The following is a 20598-nucleotide window of genomic DNA, read 5'->3' on the forward strand; positions in this document are numbered from 1 at the left end:
TGTTGTCATAGGTTTATTTCTGTTTTCTTTATCCTTGGTAACTGAACTTGAGGTCAGTGGGAGTTAGAAACAAGTTATATATAAATATGTTTTTGCTTTAAACTGTTTTGATTCTGATCTCTATCCATTCTGAAAGAACCAGGCCTTTTTAGTACTTATGTCAAAGGTTAGTTGTGGGCTTGAAATAGGAATACACAGAAGGCACAGCACAGAGCCTGTCATGTGGTTGTTGATACATGGTAGCTTTAAAAAGTTGTCCTAGTATTATACAAGTCATTTTAAAAGGAAACAGGAAAAATTTATCTACAAGTGCATTTTTCCAGGAGCCAATTCCCATGTCATTTTTATCTAAAATACGTACTTACAGAATGGATATACCCCTTATTACCCTATTTTAGCTTCTCTGGAGAATTTTTGTTGTTTTCTTCGAGAGGACTTTATCTTGCCTTTCTTTTTTTAAGATCTAAAATTAATCTAGAAGCACTTAGAAATTTTTATTTTAATTCTAGTAATATCAGATGTGAAGCAATGTAGGGGTACTTCCAAGTATTTTGACACCCTTTTGGGTAGGGTTTTTTACTTTTGAGCAGGTGAGAGGTTTTTAGCCAATTTGTGAATAATGTGAAACATAGTGTTTTAATAATTGCTAAATTCAGTTATATCTATACATGTTATATACACATGTAAATATGACTATCCAATTTGCATATTCTTGCCTTTTTGCGAAAGATTCTAAATTTTGTGCCCTTACCTGGCTGTGGATGTGTATTTGTTTTTAAAGCATAAACCAACATAAATTGAAGTATAGAATAGATGCTTGATTAGTCTTTCTTATGGAAATCAGAATTATGAGCAATTAGATTTTGGCAAAAACTCGTAGGTGCTTACCAAACTCCATTTCCTTCTCTAGGGCATACAGCCAGGGGTACACTTGGCAAAAAGTAAACTTTGCCATTCCCAGACCTCGGTAAAAAACATCTCACCCACCCAGTCCTATGAGCTCTTTCCCCATCTGCTGGCTGAATGCACAGGAGGATGATCCCTGGAAGATGGCAGAGTCACACAATGGAAGGAGCCTGGGTTACTTTATCACTGCTTCAAGGAGAGCATTGTGATAAGAGGAATTTTTGTTACAGTAAGCCATTGAGACTTGGGGATCTGTCTGTAACAGCAGCTAGTGTTACTCTCATAAAAGATGTAGTCAGATCTGATCACAAAAAAAAAGCAGAAACCCATTTTTGTACTGAGTAATGGTGATTTCTTAAATTTATTTTTATTCAAGTATAGTTGATTTATAATGTGTTAATTTCTGATGTACAGCAAAGTGACTCAGTTATATACACATATACATTCTTTTTTATATTCTTTTCCATTATGGTTTATCCCAGGATATTGAATATAGTTCCCTGTGCTATACAGTAGGACCTTGTTATTTATCCATTCTATATGTAATAGTTTACATCCACTAACCCCAAACTCCCAGTCCATCCCTCCCCGCCCCCACCTTGGTAACTACAAGTGTGTTTTCTATGTCTGTGAGTCTGTTTCTGTTTTGTAGATAAGTTCATTTGTGTCATATTTTAGATTCCACATACAAGTGATACCATACAGTATTTGTCTTTCTGACTTACTTCACTTAGTATGATAATCTCTAGTTGCATCCATATTGCTGCACATGGCATTTCACTTTTTTATGGCTGAGTAGTATTCCATTGTATATATGCACCACATCTTCTTTATCCATTCATCTGTCAATGGGCATTTATGTTGTTCCCACATCTTGGCTATTGTGAATGGAGCTGCTATGAACATTGGGGTGCATGTATCTTTTTTAATTACAGTTCTGGCCAGATATATGCTCAGGAGTGGGATTGCTGGATCATACAGTAACTCTAGTTTTAGTTTTCTGAGGAACCTCCTTACTGTTCTCCACAGTGACTGCACCAACTTATATTCCCACCAACAGTGTAGGAGGGTTCCCTTTTCTCCACACTCTCTCCAGCATTTGTTATTTGTATACTTTTTAAAAAATAAATTTATTTATTATTTATTTTTGGCTGCATTGGATCTGTTTCTGTGGGGGGGGCTAGTTGCGGCAAGCGGGGGCTACTCTTCATTACAGTGCACAGGCTCCTCATTGCGGTGGCTACTCTTGTTGCGGAGCACAGGCTCCAAGCACGTGGGCCTCAGCAGTTGTGACATGTGGGCTCAGCAGTTGTGGCTCACAAGCTCTAGAGTGCAGTCTCAGTAGTTGTGGCACACGGGCTTAGTTGCTCCGTGGCACGTTGGGTCTTCCCGGACCAGGGATTGAACCTGTGTCCCCTGCATTGGCAGGCGGATTCTTAACCACTGTGCCACCAGGGAAGTCCCCCATTAACTTTTTTAAAAGGAGGGATTGTCTTGGTAAAATGTAACTCATGTACAGAAAAAGTGCATAAACACAGAAGCACAGCTAAGTTAAATATTTTAAAGTGAATATCTGTGTAACAATCACACAGATCTAGAAATAGTCCAGCTTTCCCCAGAAGCATTTTATTATGTCCCTTCACAATCACAAACCTTTCTTCCTCCAAAGTACCACCATCCTGACTTTTATATTCAACACCTCCTTGCATCAGTAAACATATGTTTGTATATGTGCCTTCCTTTGCTCACCATTTTGTTTCTGAGATGCATCCATATTGTTGTATGTAACTGTAGTTCATTCATATTCACTGATGTGAACTGCCATGTCTATTGTCAGGTTTCCCAACGTTTGGGCTATTCTCAGCCCTTTTCATTTCCATGTCACGGTCTGACTTCATTCATGTATAGAACAAAAACAGGCCAAAGCATAGAGTTTATATGAAGGGGCTACTAGGCCCCCAAATTACATGAAAGGTTAATGACCTGCTTTTTCAGGATCGAAATTTTACTTGTTGAATGAAGAAGCAAAATACAGAACAACAAATACTGTATGATCCCATTAAAAGGAAGATATATCTTTGTATTTATGCATCTATATACATGTAAATATTTATTCAAATAAGTCTAGAATTCTAGAGTGACCAAACTATTACCACTGGTTACCTCTGGTATATGGGAACGGGGCAGAATGCAGGAGAGTGGGAAAGTCTATGTATGTGCATGGGAGGAGCTATGTGGGCAGATACCTTCACATTTTACTTCTTCATTTATTTATTTTTACAGTAGGCTTCTTTTTTTTAAAAAACAACATCAGCAAAAGTCACATCAGCATAAGGAAGGAATGAGAATTTACTTTGGGGTGCAGCAGGCTCCCTACCAGTCTCTCCTCTTCCGTCCCTGGTGGCTGCCGTTACCCTCAGGGCACAGCAGAGCCAACCCAAGGCAGACCAAATCCTCTCTTCTGTGTTTCAGACACTTTAATGGTTGGCTTTCAGCTCTTGGAAACATGACTTTAAATGGAAGCCCCCGAATTCAAGCCAACACATCAACTGCAAGCAAATCTGAGTCAGCTGTTGGCCCCTTGAAACTGTGTGGGGCAGAGTGAAACTCCAGAGCAAAAGGAAAATGCAACCACTATCCCGTGCACTTGGGAACCAGCTCGATTCCCAGCCTTCTCATCTCCCCAGGAGAGGGCGTCAGGGTGGAGACCGAGGGAAGCAGCGGGGAAGGAGGTGAGCCATGTCCAACAGAGCCCTACGGTGATCAGAGGCTTTCCTTCAGGTTTCAGCTTTACGGACCCCCAGTGACATTTCCACGAGCCTGCTTCTCAGGGTGCACTCACTGCAGGAACATCTTATCAGCCAAGAGTAGCAGCTGCATGGAATCTGATCATGACTGAGTGCTTATCAGGTAGGTGTCCATCACTATGCCCTCAAAACTCTATGCAGGGGCTTCTACTCTCGTCCTCATCTTACAGGTAGAGAATTAGAGGCCCACGGGCGAGAAATGACTCGAGTTCACACAGCCAGTGGTGGCATTAGAACCCACCCCATCCAGTCTGAGCCCCAGCCTGTACTCTTAACCTCTGAACTCTAAAGCAGGGCACCATGACTAGGTGATTCCAGAGTGAATGGGCTTGGCCGCCCAGTGGGGCGAGAAGAAACATCCACTGGAATCGGACAGATCCCCACTTGTCCCTGGACAAGTCACTTCCCCATTGTGAGCCTGAATATCCACATCCGTAAGACGGGACCGTACCTTTGTCTCAAGGTTGTACTGAATATTAGAAATGGGGTATGGAGAGAACCTACTACCAGCCCAAGCCCTGAAGCACCCAATAAGAAGCAGCCACAATCATCATCATCACCACCACCTGCAGGGAGGCGTTCCTTGCCCTTCTCTTCCTAACGAGCCAGCATACAGGCCGAAAAACTCCTGGCGGAGACTAGCACAAATCTACCCTGGCGCCTGCTCTAAACGGTGAGTGGAAGGGGCTGGAAAGGGGTCGTCCTTGTAAGCACCCTACTCTGCACCTGTCCTGTGAGGTGCCGAGCGCTGCCCCTTCTTTCTGACCCCATGGCCGCCTCCCTAGTCCAGGCCTTGTTCCTTCAAGGATCCTGGCGTCCAGCTGTACTCCTCTCCAGTCTGTGCTGCACCAGCGAGACCCCTTGCTCTCCAGCCTAAGAACCTCCCCATCTCCTTAGTGCAGCCCACCCCACTCTGGCCCCCTGAGGAGTCACTGACTCCTCTGACATTGCCATCTCCCTTCTCCACAACACCTGCCCCCATGACAATTCTGTACCTTTGCCCTTGCTGTGCACTTGCCAGGAATGCCCTCCCCATCACACTCTCCCCATCACACCCCCTTCCCTTGAGGGACTGTCACTCCTCTGCGGCCCCACTTGAATCCTCTGGGAAGCTTCCCAGAATCCCACCCCACACGCAGGGTTAGAGAACCCCTCCTCTGCTTCACTGGTACTTTGTTCCTCAGTAGTCAACTAGCGTGCTTTAGGGAAAATTAAGATGGCTTCCTGCTTTACAAATCTGTCTCCTCTACTGTCTTTTCCTCCCTAGGCTAGGGCCTGGGCTTACCACACCCTCTCCCTGGAGCTGGCCCAGCGGCTAGCACACAGTTGGTGCTTAGTAAATGTTAACAGTGTAAATAAGGACCATCTGTGTCTCAGTAAAAGGAAAATCTAATTATCGGAGTGATTCACAGGTAAATAGGCGGCTAGCGAGCTCCCTGTCATTGGGGCAGCGTAGCTAGACTACAGGAGCAGGAAAGAGTGGAGGCTTGGACGTGAAGTCATTGGTGGTTTGGATTCCTAAAGATACAAACCGGGGATGAGTTTTCCTGGAATCAGCTGGGAGTACTGGTTACTATAGAGACCCTCCACTCAGGAGATTCTGATGCTGCAGGTTTGGGACGGGCCAGAAGTCTGTATTAAAACACCTCCAGGTAATTTTGAAGCACACCACATTTGGGAACTGCTGAACTTCGTGACCTTTGAGGCCATTTGTGTGTGATGGCCCTTCGTAAACTGTGAAGTGCTGTCCACGAGTCTTGGCTCCAGGTGTTACCCGAACTCTGAGATGGGGGAATTGAAGCGGCTGGGGCTACAGCTCCTCAGACTCTGGGAGGTTGCGGACCCAGCCCTGGGCCACCCTGTTGAAGCTGGGTCTGAGGCGGAGGAGTTCCAAGCCACTGGTGAGCTCCGGGATGAAGGGGGTGCCTGCCCTCGGAATGGTTTCCCCCACCAGGGCTCCTCCAAAGGGCACTGGTGTCCTGGGGAGAGAAGAGCAGCAGGGGAGGAAGGCTGTGTGGGAAAGGGTGGCGGAACAGACCTGTGGGTCGCCACGGGAAGCCCCTCCCCTCCTCTTTCTGGGCCTCAGTTTCCCTGCTGCTCAGCAAGGTTTTGTACTGTCTTTAACAGGTTTCTCCAGCTCTGCCCATTCTCAAATCTGCCCCTAGTGGGGATGGCTTCTTGCTTTGAAATAGGAGTGAGGTTTTCAGTGAGAACTGGCTTGTCCTGGCAAAACTCTAGGTTCCTGTTAAGGAAGGTCCAGAAGGGTGTAGAATTGGAACAGAGTTTTTCCCTCCTCTTGTCATCTCCCCTTAAAACAATATATCACAGGCTGGAGAGAGAAAGGAGGGTTAGAAAGAACACTGAGAATCAGAGACTACAGATTACCCCAGAGACATGCCACTTCTCACCCATAAGAATGGCAAGAATAAGTGATTTGGTAATGGGGCAAAGTTAGTGAGGCGGTGGGGCAGTCTCACTCATATACTGCTGGTTGGAGAGTAAATTGGTGTTGCACCCTTGGAGGGCAATTTGGCAGGATCTGTTTTTCTTTTTTTTACATCTTTATTGGAGTATAATTGCTTTACAATGGTGTGTTAGTTTCTGCTTTATAACAAAGTGAATCAGTTATATATATACATATGTTCCCATATCTCTTCCCTCTTGCGTCTCCCTCCCTCCCACCCTCCCTATCCCATCCCTCTAGGTGGTCACAAAGTATTGAGCTGATCTCCCTGTGCTATGCGGCTGGCAGGATCTTTTCAACCTGAAAATGTGCAAATTCTGTCAACCAGCGCTCTACCTGTAAGCATATGGCTTAGGGAAGCATATGCACAAGGAAGCAGATATGAGCAGCGATTAGTGACAGACCAGAAACAAGCCATATGCCCACTGGCAGAGGAATGGATAAGATAAATATAGTATATTCACATGGCAGAGTACTATATAGCAACTTAAAAGGAATGGAAAGAGATATAGGTATTAGAAAGAGGAGACTGAAAAGGCATAATGTTGAGTGAAAAAAGCAAACAAGTTACAGGATGAAATACAAAGTAGCAAAACACACACACATGCACACAAAACAATGCTGCAGCCCCATAGGTATGTAGCTGCTGGTAGAGAATATTCTCTTGTAGAGAATGTTCTGAAAACATACATACCAACCTGACAACAGTGTTACCTTTGGGAAGGGAGCTGGGATTGGAGCATGGGGAACAAAGGGGCCCTACCTTTATTTGAAGTCGCCTAGGGTTTTTTTTAAAGATAATATAAATACATGATTTTCAAACTATTTTTTAATTTTAAGAGAATAAAAAGCATTGCTCATTTAGTGTTTTCCCTGCAGCCTGGGACCAATGGAGAGAGGGGAATGCCTGCTCTGGGGTAAAAAGGCAATCCTTGGGCCAGAGCCTGGGTTCCAGCCAGGACAGTGTTTCTGCCTGGACCACCACAGCTGTGATGGCAACAGCCAGGGCCCCGCAGGAACAGGTTGGGCTGTTTCCAAGTCAAGCAGGCCTCACGGTTGGGACCTTGATCAGGAGCCCAGGGCCTGGATCCTGAGCACAGCTTGGCCACCAACGCTACAGTTCCTTCTCTCTCTGCCTCAGTTGCCTCTTCCGTCCCAGGAGGGGTCTGGGCTCAGGGGTCCCTAAGACCCTCCTTATTTTTGTGGGAACATGCCTCAGCCTGTCAGAGCTGAGGCATGAGATGGGTGGGGCTGCGACCTGCAATGGCCAGCCTGGAAGCTGGCTGCTAGCACTGAATGTCAGCTGAGGGTTTTAAAGAGCTGGACAGGCAGGGTGTGAGGGCCCCAGGAGGACAGCAAAGTCCTGCCTGGCAGGAAACCCCCAAATGTCTGCCAATGGCTCGTGGTTCACACGAGGCCTGTCGGGCCCATTCTTCCCATCATGGTCCTCCCTGGCTCTCAGCTGTTTGAGGGCAGTCACATCCCTCCTGAGCAGTCTCCTCTCAAGGCCCATCACCCCCAGTTCCTTCAGCCCTTCCTCAGAGGGCTTGGTCTCCAGGCCTAGCAAGACAGACACAGTCTCCATGTGTGGTCTGAGCAGGTGCCAGAAGCGCTGGACTGTGGCCTCCTCTCTGTGGACCCTCCACTTTCTCGCTTAATCCAGCCCAAGCCAGAGGAGCATTTTTCACGAATAGCAGCACACTAAGGAAGCCAATTGAAATGCGGTTGAAATGCGTCCCCCAGCCCAAAGCCTTCCTTCCTGCCAAGCTCCTGTCCTGACTGCTGTGATTTGTTTTCAGGCCCCCAGGGCGGGATGTTAATCTATCCCTTTTAAGTTCTCCCCTGTTCGCTTTTGCAGCCATCATTTCAACCTGTAAATAATAATAATAATAATGGCAGCCACCACTTATTGAGAGCTTATCGCTTGCCAGAAATTTTGCCTAAGGCCTCTCATGCCATCCTCACGACCATCTTTTGAAGCAGGTACTGTAACAGTCTCATTTTACAGGTGGGGAAAGGGAGGCCCAGCGAGGTTAAGCCACTTGCCCAAGGTCACACAGCCAGGGGTGGAGATTGCATTAAGCCCTCGTCCGTGGAGGGCCCACTGTGCTAAACACTGTGAGTCACTGCTTTGTGGCTCTCACCTCTGGCGTCCAACATTTCACTGCCACTCCCCACAGTGGTACAGCCTCAAGATCACTTTCTAGGCCTCTTCCAGACCACTGATGAAAGTGAGGAAAACGCTGAGCTGGCGTAGGACTAGTGAGATCTGGGGCCCCCACCCAGGGAAGGACCCGCACCTTGATGTCCATCAAGGAGATGGCACACAGCAGTGATGGAGAATAAGCAACTGGACTCTGGAGTCAGACAAAACCAGACTTGGATCCCAGCCCTGCCACTGCTTCCTTGCTTTGTGATTTTGGGCAGATTGTTGATGATCCTCTTCTCCAGCAGAATAGGAAAAACTGTGGCACCTGCCCCACCCTGTTGTGGAGGAGAATCCAGCAAGGTGTGTGCCACATTCACCCATTTATTCCCGGTACATTTATTGGGCACTAGTTAGTTGTGCTAAGGCAAGAGCTCTACTGAGTTTTAGCAGGGGCTCAATAAATGTATATAAGGCGTTGGGGTAGAGCCCGGCCTGTAGAAAGCGCTCAGGAGATGCAGCTACTGCTGTGGTTGTGACTGGCTCCAGCGCATCCTCCCTCCAGGTCTCTCCCTAAGCAGCCCGCCTCGTCTTACTTGTTGAAATTTCGATACTCCGCCAGGCTGGGGGTATGACTTCTGCCTTCGCCCAGGTGGTCCTGGTAGCTGAGGAACTCCTGCCATGGGCAGCTGTAGCCCTTGGGGATGGCCGTGTGGTTGAACTTCTCGGGAGGGACGCCCTTCAGTGGCTCGGCATAGCCTAGGGGGTGGAGCATGGCACGTGGGAGGCGGGCGAGCGGGACGCCTGGGTTCCTTTTAACCTTGCCGCCACGCCCCGCTGCAGACACTGTTGGGGGGGGTGGCTAGGAAAGGGGAGTTGGGGAGGGGGTGGAATGTGATGCTAAAGTTGCTCCAGCAAAGAGGACCCTTCCCCATCCCTGGAAACAAGGAGGACGGAGCAGAGGAATTGCAAGTTGGGGCGCAGACTCTGGTCTTGCCTCGGACCCTGGCTGGCTCTGTGACCCTGGCGCATTGCTGCGCTACTCTGGGCTTGTGTTGGGTCTTTGGAGTGGGGTGAGTGTGTGTGTGTGTGTTGGGAAGGAGGTGGACTAGACGCTCTCTGGATGCTCTTCCTGCCCCACCGTGGAGCTCGCCCACGCTACGGTCCCCTGGTCCTGGGACGCGGGCAGGCCACTTACCTGGCGCCAGGGCACTGGGGCTGTGGGCACTCACTGGCCGGGCGGCTGTGGGCTGGGCATCCTCAGGGCCCCCGTGCCCTGAGGTCGGGAAGATGTGGAGCTCAGAGCGGTAGTTCTGCCCCTCGGAGCTATTGGCAACCTAGGCACAGGGGCGGGAGCTCAGAGGTGGCGGACCGGGGAGTCTGAGCTGCCTGGCCCCTTCCCCCAGGCTTCCGCCACTTCGGGGTCTCTGTGCACGCTCACCATCCCAGGTTCCGCTGTTGCAGTCACCTTCTCCTTGGCGCTTCCTGCCACGAGCTGGGGGGAGGGGAGGGGCAAATAAACCGCAGGAAGGCTCAGCGGAGCAGGAGGCCAGGGTTCTCCCTCCACTAAAAAAATGGCAGGGGGTGGTGGGAGGTCATAATGCTAGAGCCCACCTCCCAGGGATGTTTTGGGGGGAGGATGAATTAATAGTGTAGAGCGCTAAACCCTGGAACAGAGAAGTGCTCTTATATACGTTAGTTGCTATTATAGTATTGACCCTGGGCATATAATACTTAACCTCTCTGAGCCACAGTTTCCTTCTCTGTAAAGTGGAGATGATGATAATATCACTCTCTGATCATTAAATGAGATGATGCATGCAAACTGCTTAGCCAATACCGTCATAAGCACGTAGCAAAGGTAGGTGTTTTGTCATTTTTATTATTCTGCCACATCGATCCCTCTCATCATCTCCTGTTTCATCCAGAAATTGAGTGGAGTAGGATGAAAGTCCCCTGAGTTCATTAGAAGTACCTGAAACTGCCTGCCACCTTTTTGAAGCCGGGGGACAAGCCATTCTTGCCTCCTTTCTCTACCAGCTGACTATCTCGTGGCCTTTGCCTTCTTCCAGTGGGAAAAAGGATGGCATTCTGCATTTTCCATCTTAGATCAAGCTCAAATGTAATCTAAATCCTGCTTCCTGCAAATTCAGCCCAGAGCACCTGACTATTCTTCTGCATTTTTTGTAGGAGTCAGAGTCCCTTCACTCCATGGGGCATCCTGTCCGATACACTTTATGTATTGTATCTGGGGAAAGGTGCCTAAAGGGCTAACCCTTTTCTAGGATCACCTAGCAAGGCAGAGGTCAATCTGATGGCAATATCACAGCCGTCCCCGGCTGGAACTTGAGGGACCCCCCCATAGAGGGCAGAAGTCCTATCTGGCGCATTGTTTGGCTCTAGGCTAACGATTGGCCCTCTCTGGGCCTCAGTTTCCCTGTGAACACAATGGAGGCTTACTCACCGCACGCGGGCTGGCTGCAAACTCAAAGGTGAATTTCTGCACGCGGCGCTGTCTCTTCTGGAAGAGGAGGGATCCTCGGTTGTTACGCAGTGATAGCTCTTCCATCATCAAGTCCTGGGGCACGCTCAGCTTCTTGCCCAGGTCCAGCAAAGGGACTGCCCAGAGAGGCCAGAGGGAGCTCTTACTACCAAACCCTCAGGGCACTCCGGGTTGCTGCCTGTAAGGGGACCTCCGCACAGCACCATCCGCTGTGTATGAGAGTGCCGACTTTGCCCCACACTTGCTGACCCTGGGTGTCATTATTCTTAGGAATCTTTGCCCACCCAATGGGCGGAAATGACTCCTCTGTGTTTAATTAGCATGTGTTTGACACTCAGTAAAATTGAGCATCATTTCAGGTGTTCTTTGGCCAGGTATATTTATTCCATGCATTTCCCATGAAGCTCTTTGCTCATAGTGGTGGAGGTAGTGAGTAATGATCAGATTCTAGGTATCTTTTAAAGGTAGGCCATGGGTGTGGGATGTGAGAGACAGAGAGAGAGGTGTGGGAGGTAAAGGCAAGGTTTCTGGCCTGAGCCGCTGGGAGGATGGAGTAGCCGCTCTCTGAGATGGGAAGGCTGGAGGAGGAGGAGATGTGAGGAAAGACCAGGCATTCCGTTCTAGACATGTCTTCTTTTAATGTTAAAATAGCCTTTTATTATTATAGAAACAGCATATAAGTGCATTGAAGAAAGTTAGAAAATATAGACATAAAAGAAAAGAAGGGCTTCCCTGGTGGCGCAGTGGTTGAGAGTGCGCCTGCCAATGCAGGGGACACGGTTTTGTGCCCCGGTCTGGGAAGATCCCACATGCCGCGGAGCGGCTGGGCCCGTGAGCCATGGCCGCTGAGCCTGCGCGTCCAGAGCCTGTGCTCCACAACGGGAGAGGCCACAACAGTGAGAGGCCCGTGTACCGCAAAAAAAAAAAAAAAAAGAAGAAAAACACCATTTTCTACCATCCAGAGGTTGCCACTACTAACACTTTAGTGTATATCCTTTCCCGTCTTTTTCACTGACTATGTATTCATATGTGACTTTTTAACCAAAATGAAATCATAGTACAGCTGCTTAGTAACTTGCTTTTATCAGTTAAAGATCTCCACCTTTCCAAGTGAATGAATTTTTTTATATATATAATGCCTAGTCTATATTCAAACTCCCCTAATTGTCTCCAAAACTGAGTACAATGTTTGCAGAGCCTTGTAGGCATCCCAGCGGAGATGCCGAGTAGGGAGCTGGATATATGAGTCTAGTGTTCATGGGAGAAAATTGACCTGGACGTAAAATTTGGGGCATCAGGAAATACAAATGGTATTTGCTGTTGTTGTTTTTTAATGAAGACTGTCCCGTTTATTTCTTTTCTCATAGTTAGGACCAGTCATTATAGCCATGTAGACGGATTCCAGGGCGGATGACCATCCTTAGTAGTTTGGTAGCCCATCCATATCCTTGGTGCTTTCCCCACCAGCAAAACACATACTCTTATGTTGGTGCCACAAGGGAAGACTTTTGGAAGAAAGGTGAGGCATGGTGAGGACGTTGGTAGGAGAGGGATACGTATGGGCAGCACGGGAAGACTTGTCATCTCTACAATCAAACACACATAGGTTCATATTCCAGCTCTTTGAATGGTATTTGGAGCCTGGAGGCTAGGTGAGATCTCCAAGGATATGAGAATGGATAAAGAGATCCAAAGACTGAGCCCCGGGGCCTCCAACATTTAGACTGAGGAGATGAGCCCCAGCCCTGGAGCCTGGGAGAAAACACCCAGCAAGTTAGGAGGAAATCTAAAGACTGTGGTGTCCTAGAACCAAATGATGAAAGCGTGTTAGGCAAGATGGACTGATCAATGGAGTCAAATGTTGCTGATATGTCAAGTAAGAGGAGGGCTGAAAACTGACCATTGTATTTAGTAACATGGGGTTATTATTGGCAGTCTCCGCAAAAGCAGTTCCTGTGGAGTATTTGGGTGTGAAAGCCTTATTAGACAGGGTTCGAGAGAAGAGGACAGAGGAACAGTTTGACACAACACAAGGAAGCAATGAGCCAAATCTAGGATGTGGGACGTTCTACAGGGCAGGTGGCCCGGTGTCTTCAAAGGAGTGAATGACATGGGAAAAAAGGAGGCGGGGGCAGTGTTTTAGATTAAAGGAGATTTAAGAAACATAGCTACCAAATAAAAACAAGGGCCCTTGAGGGTACAGTTATTATGCTAAGTGAAATGAGTCAGATAGAGAAAGACAAATGCCATATGATTTCACTTATATGCGGAATATAAAAACAAACAAACATAAACCAAAATAAATGATCAAACCAAACCAAACATCAACAAACATGTAGATACAGAGAACAGAGTAGTGGTTCCCAGAAGGGAATGGGGGTGGTGGGGGAGGGTGAAAGGGGTAAAGGGGATCAACTGTATGATGAGGGATAGAAACTAAATTTTTGGTGGTGAGCGTGCTGTAGTGTATACAGAAGTAGAAACATAATTCTGTACACGTGAAACTATCAATATGTAACGTTAAATATGAACCAATGCTACCTCAGTTAAAAAGTGTCTCTTATTTGGATCCCCGTTAACTAGAAAATTGGAGAAAGTTGACTATAGGACTGGCTATTAGATAGTATTAAATCAACATTTACTTTTGTTCAATGTGTTAATATCTTTGTGGCATGTAAGGAAATGTCCTTTTTATTACTTTCTGTGAAGTATTTGGGGGATGAAATGACATGCTCTTTGGGATTTGCTCTGGAACCCAGGAATAAAAGGAGGGCCACAGGGATTTGCACTCTCAACTTGTGTGTGTGTGTGTGTGTGGGTGTGTTTAAGTTGGTTAATAAAATGTGAAAAAGAGAGAAAGAGAGGAGGGAAGTATAGACAGCTGCTTTGAGGAGGTGTGCTCTGAAGGACCATGGCTGGGGCAGCTGTGGAAGCAAGAGTGGTTTGCTCGCTTGTTGGTTTGCTTACTTGCTTGCTTGTTTTTAAAGAGGGAGGAATAATAGCATGTTTGTTAGCTGTTGAGAAAATCTGACGATGCAATAAAGAGAGGGGAGAATTACTGAAGGAATGTCTTGAGCAGGAGAGAGGGCAGGGAGGGTGTTCAGTGCCCAGCAAGAAGGGTTGGCTTCACACAGTGCAAGGAGAGTTCATCTATCATATCAGGAAGGAAAACAGAGAACAGGGACACAAATACAAACAAGTGGACAGATGTGGAGGCGGGAGCTTGCAGAAGTTCTCTTTTGGCCACTTTACTTTTCTCGGTGAAATAAGAAGCAAGGTCATTAGCTGAGAATGAAGGTGGGGGAGGAGGTATTGGAGGTTTGAGAAGAGAGGTTGCTAAAGTTATCTCAGAGAACAGTAGGGGAGAGTGAATGGGTCAGGGATGGGTGATGTGGCCACCAGGCAACACTGAGGGCCATTCAGGTGCTGTGATTCATCCCATTCAATGGAATCCTAAACAGCCTTTTAAAAAAGGAGGCTGATGTTTCTTTCATTCTTACAGCAAATATAGAGACAGCACCTTCTACATGTTAGGATCAGAAAGAAATCCACTGTAGATTAAAAGGGGGAAAAAAGGAAATTTCAGAAGAATCTGTATTCTAAGATCCCACTCGTATATTTTTAAAAATAAACACATGTTTATGTATGCATTGAAAAATCTGCAAGGAGATATGCCAAATATTGGCAGTGACAATTTGGGGACCTAGGAAGGAGGAGGGCTGGAAATTGTTTGCATTGTTTTTGTATTTGAACAAGAAAATGTACTGCATATTTAAACAGATGAAAGACCACATATACCTAAATACATAATAAAAGTCCCCTGGCATCATATTCTCAAATGCTGTTCAGATGAACTGAGCTCAATATTAAAAAAAAAAAAAAAAAAAAAGCTATAGATAAAACCTATTTGACTAAGCAATTCCACTTCTAGGCGTTCGTCCTCGGGCAGAAAAGTTGAATAAACATGCCTGAAGATATACATACAAGGATGTTTACTGCAGTGACTTTTCGAATTGTGGAAACTGGGAATCAGTCTTGCGGTGCATGCTGCCCAGATGCCCTTTATCAGTGACTAACAGCTCACAACTGCCACCTCTACAGAGAACTGCCCCGGTGAGTAGAGGCTGCAACAGCCCCCTTGCTGAAGATGAGATGAATTCTGTAGGGCAATTAATTTATGCTTTGGAGCCCACATCCTTACTTAGCAATTTCCTCTGCCGGATTGTGCTTTTGTCACTTCCCTTCTCCTAGGAATGCGAGCTCAACAAGTCACTTGTTTGGGAATCCTCAGGCTCTACTCCTAAGGGTCCCAACCTGGGCTGAGCCTTCATGGCCTCCCTTAGGGGATGTGTGTGTATAAATATATTTAATATCTTATATGCTGGGGGAGCAAGGGGAGGGGAGGGGTGAGATAAGTCATACTAGGATGGAAAGAAGTCTGTGGTGTGCTGCTAAGTGAAAAAAATTTAAGATGATGAACACAGTGTATAGTATTTAGCCCATGTGTGTGTTTATATAAATACGTTTATATATGAACAGAAGAATGATTTACACAAAACTGTTAATAGTGGTTCTCTCCAGATGGTTTTGTTATGAGGAACTTTCACGTTCAAAGTCATTCATGTCTGCTTTGTCTGAATATTCTATAAAATGAATGTTTTATTTATATAACCGTGTGGTAAAGGAGCAGTTTTGGAGACAGATCTGGGGTCAAATCTCAGTTCTACCACCTACTATATATGTGACTTCCTAGCTTCTCTGACCCCTGTTTTCTCATCTGCAAGGGTGTGATCGTATCTAACTTACAGAGTTGTTGTGAGGGTTATATATATAACGAAAGGTACAAATGCTCTTAGCACAGTGTCTGAGACATAGTGAGCACACAATAACGGTAAGTGTTTTATTATTATTATTTTACGATGGCTATCTTTCGGCGGTGACACCATGAGATTTTTTCCTTTCTACTTTTCTTTAGCTTCAAAATTGTCCTTAATTAATACCTTAGCAATCGTCAACAATTCACGTATTTCCAGTCTGGCGTAAATGTTGTGTGTCAATATTTGGGGGTCTGTAACTAATTAATTACTTAGACAAGAGAAAAGAAAATGCATTGCCTGATTCTTCTAGTTAGAGCATCGGTACCTCACAAAGCTTGTGTATTTCAGCACAGAAAATCATGGAATAAAAAAAAAAATGATACCAACAAAAGGAGGCAAGAACACACAAAACAGGTTAAAAGTACGACTCACACATAAAGTCATACACATGATTAAATACTTCCTAGAACACTGAAGGAGTTAAAAGTGCAGCAATGCCCTTAGACAGGGGTTTATCAGAGCTTGGTTCACTTCCCACCTGCATCAGAATCACCTGGGTACTTGGCTAAAAGGCTAATGTATGGCCTCCTCCCCAGGTCCCCTGAATCAGAATTCCTGGGGGTTGATGCTGGGAATCTGTATTTTTAACCAACAACGCCATGTCGCTGCGATTCACAGTGAAGTTTGAGAGTCCTGACTTAGCTTAGTTTGTTTTTAAAATATTTGAAATGCTCTAAAGTAGGCCAAATCAACAGACTCCAAAATTATGCCAAGAGGTCTTGTAAAGTTGATAATCATGTATTTTAGATGATTTATGCATTGGATGAATGTGCTTTTAAGTGAAATGGTTTGAGATCAGGCAGCCTATTCCTGCCCCCCTGCCCCGCTCTCCCCTGACCCCTTGTCTCTTGCCATGGGGGCTCGGGGAGACGGCCCAGTTAAAACAAGCAGGGGCAATCTGTGGGACGCTTGGGCCATTGTTAGGATTGAATCTGGGGCCAGAGCCCTCAGAGCTCCATCTGGGGCTGAGGTAAGGACTTAGGTGGGGGCAGGACCCAGTCTAGGGCACTCAACCTCAGCTCTTGGGGGTGCGGGCATCAGAGCAAGGCCCTTCCCAGTGTTTCGGGAAGCTTCCCAGCCCAGGCGACAGATTCCACAGGCCGGCCTCGAACTCACACCTGTTTGCCCAGGCCTGGGGCCAGCAGGCCTGAGTGGCTGCAGCCTGGGAGCAAGAAAGCATGGGATCTGAGGAAGGCTCACGGGCTGGGTCAACCTTACCTGCTTCAGTGAGGTCCCCCGTGGTAGTCATTACCGGCCCCTTCTGCTCCTTGGGAATCATCCTGAGGAGGAGAGACCGCCACAAATGGTCCAGGCTGCCTCTGTTCCTCCCCAGACCTCCCAATCCTTGGTCTACCCAACCCCGGCCCTGCGCAGCCTTGGCCCGCACCAAAGTCTCAAGCAAGGGTGTCTGAGCTGGAAAGAGGAGGCTGAGGTCCATGGAAGAAAAGGGAGATGCTCAGGGTCACACAAATCTGCTTCCTTGATGCTAGGGAAGCACACACGCATTGGGGGTAGTTTCTGGGACATTAGGAGAAGGGGAGGCGAGGGTCTCTGACTGTTGTTGTCCACTGACTCAAGTGAGCGCTAATCAGAGGCTGAAAGAGGTTGGAGGTTGAAGTCAGGGGGTGGTTAGTCAGGGAGCACGGGTGGTTAGGCTGACGCTGCACTGGGGTCTGTGAGGTGCGCCCCTCCTCTCCTCAGGACTCGGCTCTGAGGCTTGAGGGCTCAGGCTGGTCCAAGGACACTGAAAACAGCCATCAGCCCCCTTCCTACCCCTGTCCTTCAGCTCACTTACATGGTGTCCTTTTCTCCCTCGCTCCTCTCCCTCTTCCTCCATCCCCCCATTTGCATCTTATGGCGTGTCCCAGGAATCTTGGAGGTGATTTACAAATAAAATGAGGTCCAAAGCCCCAGAGAAGCCCTGCAGGCCCCAAGTCCAGATCCCCTAACTCGCCCCCAGGAGAGAAGGCAAAGTCCTTGCGCCTCCTGACGGCCTTAACAACCCTTGTGCCCCTCTGCTTGGCTTCCAGGTTTTTCTATATTTCTTCTTTTAGAGAAACAATCTGCCTCCATCTGTGCCCCCCACTCCCATACCCAGCCCCGGGTCCGTGGGCGCTGAGCTGGGCGGCCTGGCTTCTGATCGGTGTCCCTGACTCCCTCGGTAACTGTGAGCAAGTAGCCCTCCTGTAACCTGAGGAGACTGGGCTACATCGTGGGTATCCATGGACGTGCTTCAGGGCGTACACGGACCCCCTCAAACTGTGTGCAAACATGAGTACACATGCATGCCTTGGGGGCGATGCCCACGAGCTGGTGGCCAGTGCTCCAGCTGGGACCACTTAGGGTTCCACAGTCCCCGGATCTGTTTCTTCACAAACACTCTCCTTACAGAAATTCACAGACATTGGGAAGGACCCCGCCCCTCATTTTACAGACAAGGACCCTACCCCTCATTTTACAGACAGGGACCCTGCTTCCCTCTATTGCGGAAAGATCTTGGAGTCCTGAGCAGAGCCATTACCTACCCCAACCTTGAACCCTAGCCACCCCCTCTCCATTTAACCCAGAGTAACCCAGAGTTTAGAATCCCTCCCTTCCCAACTCAGGATCCAGGCTTCCACGAGGCCCCACCCTCCCCGGACCCCCTTGCGCCCTTCCTCTGCTTGGGGGAAGGGGCTCTGGGAATTGGCTCCCCCCCACTGCCCACCCCCGACAGCGCCTCGAGCTCCCCTTGAGTCCTGGTACCTGAGAGATGGAACCACAGTGGGCAGGAGGGAGTGTCAGACCCTCAGATTAACACCTCTGTCGGGAAGCTGAGAGTTGAGTGGTTGGTGTCTGCGCAGGCGGTCGTCAGTGAGCTGGGTATGCCGTGCCTCCGGCTCTGGCCTCAGCTGACGAGAGTTGTCCTTGCCTTGTTGTGGCTCATAGCCTTATTTCGGGCTGCAACAGGATCCAGGGACAGATACTAAAAGCACCAGGACCCAGGGAAGACAGGTGCCCCGGCAGCAGGCCCTTGCAAACAGAAGGCCTTGCACACGTACAGTACACATACATATACACACACCAAAGTCACCTGGAAACGCTGAGTGAGTCACCGGTCCCCTGAGCTTGCGAATTGTATCCTTAGGGCCTAGATCGGGGCCTGGTAGGAACTCAGTAGATATTTGTTGAATGAATGATTGAATGGGTAGATTGATGAATGAATGAATTGTCCCCCAGTAACTTTGCTTGACTTGTTCATTCCTCCTTTCCTTTCTTCCTCTGCTTCCTTCCTTCCTCCCTTCTTCCCTCCCTCCCTCCCTCCCTCCCTCCACCTTCTCACATTCTCTGAGCCTCTCTCTATGGACTGAAAATAAATAAGGCAGGGCTCTGTCCTCAAGGAGCTCAGCCAGGCCTGTGTCAGACCTGTAAACAGCCTTTGCGACGCATCACGGAAAATGATCTGGGAGGGCCAGGGAAGGGTGCCACCAGCTCGGCCTGGGGGTGGGGAAGGCCTCCCAGAGGAGGAGACATTTGCGCTGGGCTTTGAAGTCTGAGTGGGAGCTCACAGGCAGAGAGGGACACGGGCACTGCAGGCTGAGGCCATGTCACACATAGGATGTGAGGGGCCAGCGAGGAGAGCTAGAACTGGGGGCTGGGGTGGTGCTGAGAGATGAGGCCAGACAGGTGGGCAAGGGCCAGATCACAGCAGGCTTTTCAAAAGTACCGTGTATCTTATAAAAGGGCTGTTGGAGTTTAAGGCCGTGGAACGGAGCAGTCACGTGGTCATTTTCCAAAGATATCTCTGGCTGCCCTGTGGAAAGTGGGTTGGCGGGAGTTAGTCTTCAGGCAGGAGGATTTCACTGTGGTCAGGTGAGACCTGGGAGTGGCTGGACCAGGGAGGTGACAGAGGGCATGGAGAGGAGGAAAGGGGCTTGAGGGGTATTTGAGGGATCACCAGGTCCCAGTTAGAGACTGGATGTGGGAGGTGAAGAAAGGGCCGCTCCCGTTTCTGGATTGCGTCATTCAAGGAAAATAATGGTGAGGAGTAGGGGGGATGGGGGCAGCTTGGGGTTGGGGGCAGAGACTGAGTTCAGTTTGGGGTGAAATTGGTTTGGCGTGTCTGGGCACCAGGATCACCAGTAGGCAGGGGGATACTGTGCTCAGGAGAGGTTCCTGCTGAAGATAAAGATTGAGTCAGAGGTGCACTAACCACTACCAGGGAAGGGTGGGATCAGCAGGGATGCGCCGGGTCCAGGGCAGGGAGCTCCTGTACCTGTGTGCTGGATAGACTGTCCAAGGGCATCTCTCTTAAGAAGAAGCCTGGACTCTGCTGTGGACCACCTGAACTCAGCTTTCTGCCCGTCAGAGTCCTTTGCCCAGCCTCTGCAGGGCCTGAGCTTTTAGAGAGGAAGGTGAGGGATCTTGGCCTCACCTGGGAGTGGGGCCCCAATCCCCTTCTCTGGGCAAAGGACGCCCCCATCAGGAGAGGAGCACTCCTGATGGTCTGAATCCTGAGTTCTCTAGGGTTGGCTGGACTCTGATGTTACCTCTTGTAGGGGCTCCTCCTCCTGTCTGAAGCCCCGACCTGCCATCAGGAAGCAGCCCCAGAGCACTGGGCCCTGATGCAGCTTGGCCCTGGCCACTCCAGTGACAGTGTCCTGGGGTCAGGGCCTGGGCAATACCACCTTGAGACATCACCTCACCAACTCACTCATTACACAGATAGGGAAGCTGAGGCCTGGAGAAGGAGTGGGTTTACCCAGGGTCACCCAGCTAGTAGATGATGGGACCAGAACTTCAACCCAGGGACTTCTATGGCCCAGAGTGTTTTCATTGTTCCCCATCTCTGTTCATGATTGTTACTTCCCAAGCTCCCATCCCATGTGTATCATTCTCATCCACCCAGCATCCCA

The 20598-nt window shown here is 48.4% G+C and overlaps 1 protein-coding gene across 2 annotated transcripts; it reads right to left on the reverse strand.

Moving 5' to 3' along the window:
• Positions 1-5489: 5489 nt before the first annotated feature.
• On the reverse strand, positions 5490-18844 carry MYOZ3 (myozenin 3). Of its 2 annotated transcripts, XM_027081387.1 has the most exons (7): positions 18777-18844; positions 16922-16983; positions 10788-10942; positions 9765-9818; positions 9522-9660; positions 8920-9082; positions 5490-5692 (listed from the first exon to the last, which is right to left on the reverse strand). In XM_027081387.1, exons 2-7 carry the CDS (start codon positions 16980-16982, stop codon positions 5524-5526), a joined length of 741 nt encoding a protein of 246 aa, XP_026937188.1. In that variant the 5' UTR covers position 16983; positions 18777-18844; the 3' UTR covers positions 5490-5523. The 2 variants fall into 2 exon arrangements, with proteins under 2 accessions (XP_026937188.1, XP_026937187.1); XM_027081386.1 differs by lacking the exon at positions 18777-18844 and having other exon boundaries at positions 5524-5692; positions 9759-9818; positions 16922-16982.
• Between the last annotated feature and the right edge of the window lie 1754 nt (positions 18845-20598).

This window comes from Aethalodelphis obliquidens, unplaced genomic scaffold, assembly GCF_003676395.1.
Source record: "Aethalodelphis obliquidens isolate GAN/ISIS:26980383/991018 unplaced genomic scaffold, ASM367639v1 scaffold45, whole genome shotgun sequence".
Taxonomy (NCBI): Eukaryota; Metazoa; Chordata; class Mammalia; order Artiodactyla; family Delphinidae; genus Aethalodelphis; species Aethalodelphis obliquidens.

What these genes read in the sequence shown, in the direction of transcription:
- MYOZ3 (XM_027081386.1), bottom strand. Translation starts at nt 16,982, where the DNA reads ATGATTCCCAAGGAGCAGAAGGGGCCGGTAATGACTACCACGGGGGAC. An exon ending in CCCCAGTGCCCTGGCGCCAG is followed by an intron (nt 9,083 to 9,521) that starts GTAAGTGGCCTG and finishes TCCACCCCCTAG; the next exon opens with GCTATGCCGAGCCACTGAAG. An exon ending in GAGTATCGAAATTTCAACAA is followed by an intron (nt 5,693 to 8,919) that starts GTAAGACGAGGC and finishes TTCTCTCCCCAG; the next exon opens with GACACCAGTGCCCTTTGGAG.